The 9,798-nt window shown below is 45.8% G+C and overlaps 1 protein-coding gene across 2 annotated transcripts in view; it reads right to left on the minus strand.

Moving 5' to 3' along the window:
- Positions 1-7,244, minus strand: part of prkcaa (protein kinase C, alpha, a) — a 140,450-nt gene extending 133,206 nt beyond the window's left edge. For both annotated transcript variants that reach the window (XM_084465661.1, XM_084465660.1), the window contains exons 1-2: positions 6,896-7,244; positions 6,022-6,053 (exon numbers count right to left, since the gene is read on the minus strand). In XM_084465661.1, coding sequence (XP_084321787.1) covers positions 6,022-6,053; positions 6,896-7,065 — 202 coding nt within the window. In that variant the 5' untranslated portion in view covers positions 7,066-7,244. The remainder of the gene's footprint in view (positions 1-6,021; positions 6,054-6,895) is intronic.
- Between the last annotated feature and the right edge of the window lie 2,554 nt (positions 7,245-9,798).

Consider the following 9,798-nt stretch of genomic DNA (forward strand, 5'->3'; position numbering starts at 1 on the left):
AACACATAAATATTAATAGAGACATTAACGAAAGTTACACACAAAGACATGAACAAAAAAACATTTAACTGTATGACAAGACAAAGAAATGTATAGCCAACTCCACATTGACCAAATATTATAGTAGTAATAACAGCTATAGCTCATCGGCTCTCAATACATTATAACTCGATGACTATCTGGTCAGTACGGAGTTTGCTTTGTGCTCACTTTAAAAAGGTACGAGACGATATGAGACCTGATGTGATTCATACACAGGTGACCTCCTTCTGCCCCCCTGACAGGCGCGTCTCACTGGCTTTGTTTCCATGTCCTCACCAAAGTGCGGCTTAGCGTCCTAAAGTGATTGAAGTGCAGGAGGACTCGTCCAGGGGTTTGGGAATAACGGCCGTAATGAGGACGGGAAGGATTAGAGACTCAACAAATCTGGACTAGATTAAAATATTATTAATACAAAAGGGATACTTTTCGGTTTATTAAACAGCAACTATTACTTTCTAATGTTAAATAAATGACACAACTTTAAATCATTTAAATACTGTAAGCCTAGGCATTCATGAAGCAATGATTAAAAGGGGAGAGGAGATTACCAAAGTGTATTTAAGCACAGAGAGAATTTTAGACTTAATTATTAAGATCCACTAGATGATATATTTAACTCATAAATCAATGAGGGGGGAATATATAAGCCAACGTTTGGCATTTAAATCAAGTGTTGTATAAAAGCTGGTCAGGTTATAATGGAGTCTTGATTTTCCGAGTTAAGAACCCGCAATAAATGTGAAGGAAACCCACAGCAAACACACACCAACCAGACGCACACACACACCAACCAGACGCACACACACACACACAGCCAACCAGACGCACACACACCAACCAACTAGCAAACACACACCAACCAGACGCACACGCACACACACAGCCAACCAGACGCACACACACACCAACCAGACGCACACACACAGCCAACCAGACGCACACACACAGCCAACCAGACGCACAGCCAACCAGACGCACAGCCAACCAGACGCACAGCCAACCAGACGCACACACACAGCCAACCAGACGCACACACACAGCCAACCAGACGCACAGCCAACCAGACGCACACACACAGCCAACCAGACGCACACACACAGCCAACCAGACACACACACACAGCCAACCAGACGCACACACACACCAACCAGACGCACACACACAGCCAACCAGACGCACACACACACACCAACCAGACGCACACACACACCAACCAGCAAACACACACCAACCAAACACACACCAACCAAACACACAGCCAACCAGACGCACACACAGCCAACCAGACGCACACACACAGCCAACCAGACACACACACACAGCCAACCAGACGCACACACACACCAACCAGACGCACACACACAGCCAACCAGCAAACACACACCAACCAAACACACACCAACCAGACGCACACACACAACCAACCAGACGCACACACACAGCCAACCAGACGCACACACACAGCCAACCAGTCACACCACACACAGCCAACCAGTCGCCCCACTAGTCACACAGTGTGCAGAAGCTGGGAGTGAATCTCCCCAAACGGTGAGTCGTAGTGTCATATCTTCAGAACGAAACTGATCAAACTTGTACAACTTTGGTTCCTCCAAATTCCTGGCTTCAAGTCAAACAGCCTGAAAACATGTAAACTGAAACCGTTTTATTCCTGTGTGTGAACCTTGTTGACAAAAGCCATTGCAGCTCAAGTCGGTCAAATGATGTCTTCTTTACCTGCCATCATTCATGCAACGCAGCAGAGGTATCATCTGGACAAACTCTGCCTTACATACACACATACACATCATTCAGGAAGAGCTCCTTCGGGTGTTCAGCTTCTGCACGCAGGCCAAGGTTTAGCAGAGAGCGCTGCTGCGATGAGCCACGCTGTGCCCGGTCGTTGAATTGTTGCCCAATGGGAACACTGCCTCTTTGTTGCTGTTTCCCTAAGAATGCAGTAGGCGTCCCAACAACAGCAACAACTTTGAGTGTAGCAGCCTGGAAGCAAAAAGCTGAGGAGGTCAACCTAACACAAGTGGAGGTATGTTCAATCCCCTCCGCACCAACAGGGATCCTCATGAACAGGACACAAGCGGCTCTCTAGATTGAGAGTTAGAAACACATCCGCTTAAACCTTCACATTCCAGAACTCATTTTGCCAGACATACAGGGAGAGCGTTAATGTTGTTGCCAATTGATTAGCCTAGTGCTGCACCAGACGCTGGGTGCATTGCTGCAGAAGACATCTGACCATGGAGCTACACCCCTCCAGACCGAGAGCCAGACTCAACACATTTCCCCCATTCCTTCAGAACTCGAAAATAAAAGAATTTCCACTTCTTTTATACGTCCAATCCATCATGGGCCAAATAAGGAGAAAGGAAGGAAAGTCCCACCAGGGAAAAGCAGTCAACACCAGGAGGAGGAGGAGGAGGAGGAGAGGGAGGAGGAGGAGGAGGAGGAGAGGGAGTCAACACCAGGAGGAGGAGGAGGAGAGGGAGGAGGAGCAGGGAGTCAACACCAGGAGGAGGAGGAGGAGGAGAGGGAGGAGGAGGAGGAGGAGGGAGTCAACACCAGGAGGAGGAGGAGGAGGAGGAGAGGGAGTCAACACCAGGAGGAGGAGGAGGAGGAGGAGGAGGGAGTCAACACCAGGAGGAGGAGGAGGAGGAGGGAGTCAACACCAGGAGGAGGAGGAGGAGGAGGAGGAGGGAGTCAACACCAGGAGGAGGAGGAGGAGGAGGAGGAGGGAGTCAACACCAGGAGGAGGAGGAGGAGGAGGAGGAGGAGGAGCAGGGAGTCAACACCAGGAGGAGGAGGAGGAGGAGGAGGAGGAGCAGGGAGTCAACACCAGGAGGAGGAGGAGGAGCAGAGGGAGTCAACACCAGGAGGAGGAGGAGAGGGAGTCAACACCAGGAGGAGGAGGAGGAGCAGGTAGTAAACACCAGGAGGAGGAGGAGGAGGAGGAGGAGGAGGAGGAGGAGGAGGGAGTCAACCAGGAGGAGGAGCAGAGATGCATGCAGGTTGCCGGTGCCAACGTGAGCCCAGACGATGGCACGGGGCCGTTTGCTTTTCCACTGGCCTGTCAACGCGGCGTTACGAGGAGCAGGCTGGCGGATGCACTCCAGGATGTTTTGAGCGCTGTCCAAACAGCCAGACATACAGCAGGTTCAGACGGCATCAAGGGCTCTGGAGCACATCGTTAAGAGAGGGAGGGGGGGGGGGTACCCATTAGGGGGATTCACCTGAGAATAGAGCTTCTTATCTTCTACTGTTCTGGATTGCTTCAAAACTTCAAAAGTCGATTGGCCTTTGTGTTTACATGATGGCATTCAGTTGATAACTTCTTAAAACAACCTCATTGTAAGCGCACTGTACTCTGCTGTCATGCCTTCATCTGCCCCAGTGCCTTCTTAGCACACAGCAGCTGGATTAATCCTAACCAGCATCCTCTGTACTAGTAAACTAACTTTTGTATCGGGAATCGTTTTGAATCGAGAATCTGAATCTGATCGAATCACAGGTTCCGAAATATTCCCAGCCCTGCTTCCAAAGTGCTCTGTCACTCTACCTTCTCACACTAGCGCCTAAACCCAGCTGTGCTGAGGAGCCCTGAAGTCCCCTGCAGAAGGCCACTATTAAGTAACTCACGTTTCCTTTCCTGCACCCCAAATATTGTCTCCTGCAGTGTGACGGTTCAATAGTCCTAGCGAACCATTTCCACCCAATGAGAACCTCTCAGATCAAGCTTAACAACAGCTACTATTGTCAAAGACAACTCAGACACAGGCCAACCTGCTAACAATAATGCAGCTGTAAGTTCTACAATGAGAGCTCTGTAACCACAAGCACACGCACACACACACACACACACACACACACACACACACACACACACACACACACACACACACACACACACACATACATACATACATACATACATACATACATACACATACATACACATACACATACACACACACACACACACACACACACACACACACACACACACACACAGTCCTACTGGTGTTTCTAAATTGTAACATTCAGCTGGAGTTCAGCTTCCCCCGTCGTACAGCATTATCATAATCGATGGATGAAATCTGGAACATCTGGACACACAACAGAGTTGTCGCTTGCTGGTGAAATCTCATTTAAAAGGGGATACATTAAACAAAGTGTCCATCTATCCAACTGAGCTGCCAAGTCGGGCTTTAGTCCCTGGCAGTGCGGGCCGTTTCCACATTAGACGGAGCGGGCTACCTGCCCCACGGCTCCATCACATCACAGGAAGCTGACTGAGGTGCAGGTTAAGAGAGCTGGAACACATTGAAACATCCTCCTCACAATGATCCTCATCCCATTCATCAACAACAGCCCCAACACACAGCGGCCTTCAGCAGCACGGACATCCACAGCCTTACAGGGAAGCCCCGACAACACGTGTGTGAGTGTGTGTTAGAGAGAGAGAGACAGAGAGCTAGGAGCACAAGACAGAAAGTGAGGGTGTGTGTGTGTGTGTGTGTGTGTGTGTGTGTGTGTGTGTGTGTGTGTGTGTGTGTGTGTGTGTGTGTGTGTGTGTGTGTGTGTGTGTGTGTGTGTATTCAATCAATCTCTGTTGGGTCACATGAAATAAGGGCCTTCATTAGAACTTCCCTGTTTGTGGGCAGCCACCCAGAGCCCAGGGAGGAGACCAGCACTACCCCCTAGATTATCTATATCCCCTACATCCATCCACCAGGACCAGCACTACCCCCTATATTACACCCACCAGGACCAGCACTACCCCCTATATTACACCCACCAGGACCAGCACTACCCCCTATATTACACCCACCAGGACCAGCACTACCCCCTATATTACACCCACCAGGACCAGCACTACCCCCTATATTACACCCACCAGGACCAGCACTACCCCCTATATTACACCCACCAGGACCAGCACTACCCCCTATATTACACCCACCAGGACCAGCACTACCCCCTATATTACACCCACCAGGACCAGCACTACCCCCTATATTACACCCACCAGGACCAGCACTACCCCCTATATTACACCCACCAGGACCAGCACTACCCCCTATATTACACCCACCAGGACCAGCACTACCCCCTATATTACACCCACCAGGACCAGCACTACCCCCTATATTACACCCACCAGGACCAGCACTACCCCCTATATTACACCCACCAGGACCAGCACTACCCCCTATATTACACCCACCAGGACCAGCACTACCCCCTATATTACACCCACCAGGACCAGCACTACCCCCTATATTACACCCACCAGGACCAGCACTACCCCCTATATTACACCCACCAGGACCAGCACTACCCCCTATATTACACCCACCAGGACCAGCACTACCCCCTATATTACACCCACCAGGACCAGCACTACCCCCTATATTACACCCACCAGGACCAGCACTACCCCCTATATTACACCCACCAGGACCAGCACTACCCCCTATATTACACCCACCAGGACCAGCACTACCCCCTATATTACACCCACCAGGACCAGCCTCTCCTGTGACCTGCTGGGCCGTTCTGACGAGGTCGGGCGAGGGGGAGGTCTCCACAGGCTACTGTCCGTTCGATGGGGATTGTACAACGCATGATGGTACAGACGATAGTCTTAGCCAACATTAAAAATAGGACACAGCAGCACCCTCATTCCACTGCTATCATCTGCACCCCACTCAGCCTCGCTGTCCTAAGGAGGATTACCTGGAGGAGCCTGGGTAGTAATAACTGGCCTGATCATTATGGGATAGAGGCCGTGACCTAAGACACAAGAATGCAGAGCCTCCGAGGAGCAATGACAGGGAATAAAGAAACAACACACAGCCCTGGTGGATGAAGACTTGAGTCTACTGTGTTAAAATGGACCCCAGGTGAAGGTCTCATGCTGTGTGGGTGAGGCAGCAGAGTGAATGGGACCGCCAATCAGACTCTTACCTTGGCACTGGAAGCCTTGTTTTCCAAACCCCCTGTGAAAAAGAGAAAGGCATTTAAAATATATGGATCACATCTTACTGGCTTCTTGATTCATCTGTTCAAACCAAGGTTCATCTGTATTTCATTAACAGCTAAAGCTAATAAGTATTGTAGAAGCAAACACACACACACACACACACACACACACACACACACACACACACACACACACACACACACACACAAAAACATAAAACCATATAAAGTACCATAAAAACAGCTCGTTTACGTTTTATTCGCTACTCATTGACTAAGGTAATAGATTGCAATGGTTGCACACCGGTTGAGATAGGCTTAGTCCTGGGGGAAAACGCCCATTACAGCACAAGGCTGTCAACAAGACTTCCTTTCCACAGACACCTACAGCTCGTTAGGTAATACCACACAGAGAAGGGCAGTGTATGTACAGATAGCTGTGTGAATACAGTGCAATATGGTTCCCAGGTGACACGAATACGCCTACTATGTGATGTAATGTCCTGTACTAATACAGCTATGTTTAACAGAAAAACATAACTCTGCTTCGAGCAGTAACCAGTCATCTGGAAACAATTTAGGTAATGGGAAGGAAAGGATGGAGCGTCCTGACTGATTCATTTAGGTGTAAACGTGCTTATAAATGTACCACAGTAACATGTTTAACAGCGTCTAAAAGAGATGTCCCCCCACTGCAAACCCTACTTTAAAAAGTCAACCGCCATATCTCCTGAAACCGAAGGATAAACGGTGACTATTCCCCGCAGTTTGCATTTGGAAGCAAGAAAAGTTGTGGCCCGTCACCGTGCAGAACATCAGAACTTCTGCAACAGGCGCTCAGCGGGGGGAACACGCTTACCAGATGAAGTCGGTGCAGTGGCTGCAGAAAGTCGGCTGCTTGAAGAATCGTGCTATAAATTTATGGTTCTTCACTTCGTAGACATTCTTTTGCCTCAAAGCACCTTTGCGGGCGAACCGATTCGCCACGTCCGAGGAGGAGGACGACTCGTTTGAACTAACGTCAGCCATGGCCAAAAAAGCAAAGCTTTTCCGCTCTTTCTGTGCGTATTGGAGTCCAACGGAGCTTTCTGAGACGCGCAGCCTGAGTTAAGTTAAACCAGTAGAAGTGTCGGATGTGATCTCCGCTCGGTTGTAACTGGAGACACTGGCTTCCCTGTCCGCAGGTCCAACTCGGCCGCTTCAGTGACAGCTCGCCTGGTTCCTCCTCGCTCCGGATGACGTCACGCAGGGCTCGCCCACGGAGGCCGCGGGACAGGAGCGCCACCGTGTGGAGGATGACGCGCATGCGCACCAGCAAGGAAATCAAGTACAAGGTTCAAAACGATATGTGCATATGCTATGTATATATAATAAATATATATATAATATATATAATAAAAACATAACACTTTTTATGTTTATGTGTGTTGATTTTGCATTAATTTGACTTAATATGAATAGTAAGTGTCCCATTGTATTCCTAGTATTGTTGCTTCACTTTAGGGTAAAGTAGATGATCTCATGGTAAATAGAGTAAAGTAGATGTTATTATCTCATGGTAAATAGAGTAAAGTGGACGTTATTATCTCATGGTAAATAGAGTAAAATAGATGTTATTATCTCATGGTAAATAGAGTAAAATAGATGTTATTATCTCATGGTAAATAGAGTAAAATAGATGTTATTATCTCATGGTAAATAGAGTAAAATAGATGTTATTATCTCATGGTAAATAGGGTAAAGTAGATTATATCATGGTAAATAGGGTAAAGTATGTTATTATCTCATGGTAAATAGGGTAAAGTAGATTATATCATGGTAAATAGGGTAAAGTATGTTATTATCTCATGGTAAATAGGGTAAAGTAGATTATCTCATGGTAAATAGGGTAAAGTATGTTATTATCTCATGGTAAATAGAGTAAAGTATGTTATTATCTCATGGTAAATAGAGTAAAGTATGTTATTATCTCATGGTAAATAGAGTAAAGTATGTTATTATCTCATGGTAAATAGAGTAAAGTGGACGTTATTATCTCATGGTAAATAGAGTAAAATAGCTGTTATTATCTCATGGTAAATAGAGTAAAATAGATGTTATTATCTCATGGTAAATAGAGTAAAATAGATGTTATTATCTCATGGTAAATAGAGTAAAATATATGTTATTATCTCATGGTAAATAGGGTAAAGTAGATTATATCATGGTAAATAGGGTAAAGTATGTTATTATCTCATGGTAAATAGGGTAAAGTAGATTATCTCATGGTAAATAGGGTAAAGTATGTTATTATCTCATGGTAAATAGAGTAAAATAGATGTTATTATCTCATGGTAAATAGGGTAAATCAGATGTTATTATCTCATGGTAAATAGAGTAAAGTAGATGTTATTATCTCATGGTAAATAGGGTAAAGTAGATGTTATTATCTCATGGTAAATAGGGTAAAGTATGTTATTATCTCATGGTAAATAGGGTAAAGCAGATGTTATTATCTCATGGTAAATAGGGTAAAGCAGATGTTATTATCTCATGGTAAATAGGGTAAAGTATGTTATTATCTCATGGTAAATCAGATGTTATTATCTCATGGTAAATAGAGTAAAGTAGATGTTATTATCTCATGGTAAATAGAGTAAAGTATGTTATTATCTCATGGTAAATAGAGTAAAGTATGTTATTATCTCATGGTAAATAGAGTAAAGTATGTTATTATCTCATGGTAAATAGGGTAAAGTAGATGTTATTATCTCATGGTAAATAGGGTAAAGTATGTTATCTCATGGTAAATAGGGTAAAGGGTTACTTTAAAATAAGGTACGCAAAAACGTGGGTAGTTACTGAGGAACGAATGAGTAACGAATGATGAACGACCAGGGCCCTAACTGGGGCCCTAACGGGGGCCCTAACTGGGGCCCTATAATTATATATATTTAAATAATAATAATGGAATAAAATTAGATAAAGGAGGGGAAGGGGGTAGCTACTCTGATATTGTTGTGGTTGGTTTCTCAAAGAATGTCAAGAAGGGGTGCCATATTTGTAAAATGTATTCTCAGATCCCTGGGTAGTGTGTTGGTATTTTCTCTAAATTCATACAGGACATAATGTCTCTAATCCAATGTGAGTGGGAAGGAGGAGCAGGATCCTTCCACTTGAGTAAGATAACCCTACGAGCCAATAAGGAGGTAAAGGCCAATACCCTCAGCTTCACTTTAGGCAAGCCAAAATTTGGTGCAATGCCAAAAATGGCAGTAAAAGGATTCGGCTCAATTTGAGTGCAGCACATGTGAAAGAGTGACGCAGGTGCGCTCTTACAGCTATCACAGGTTGGATCAACTTCAGGGAACATACAAGCTAATTTGGTTTTAGATATGTGGATACTTTAAATTGCATAAGAGCATGTTGGGCGCATATGGAGGTAGTGTTTCCAATCCAGGACTGAATCCCACATGTGATCTGTGAAGGCAGAACCTAGGTCCTGCTCCCACAGGGTTCTTATAGCTGCTAATGAGGGGCTATGCAACTTCGACATAAGGTTGTAAAAGACAGAAATGGTGCCTTTTATTGTGGGGTTAACAGAAAGAAACACATCGATAGGATTAGCTGGGGGTTTATTAGGGTTTCAAGCACTGTTGAGGGCTGGCTTGGGTCCCACACTGGATTGACTGGTAGCCCTGGATCTGACTGATGATGAGTGGTTACTCATTCGTTCACCAGTAGTGAAGCTTTTTGAATCATTCGTTCACCAGTAGTGAAGCT

Source organism: Micromesistius poutassou (genome assembly GCF_964030765.1).
Source record: "Micromesistius poutassou genome assembly, chromosome: 3".
NCBI classification, from domain to species: domain Eukaryota; kingdom Metazoa; phylum Chordata; class Actinopteri; order Gadiformes; family Gadidae; genus Micromesistius; species Micromesistius poutassou.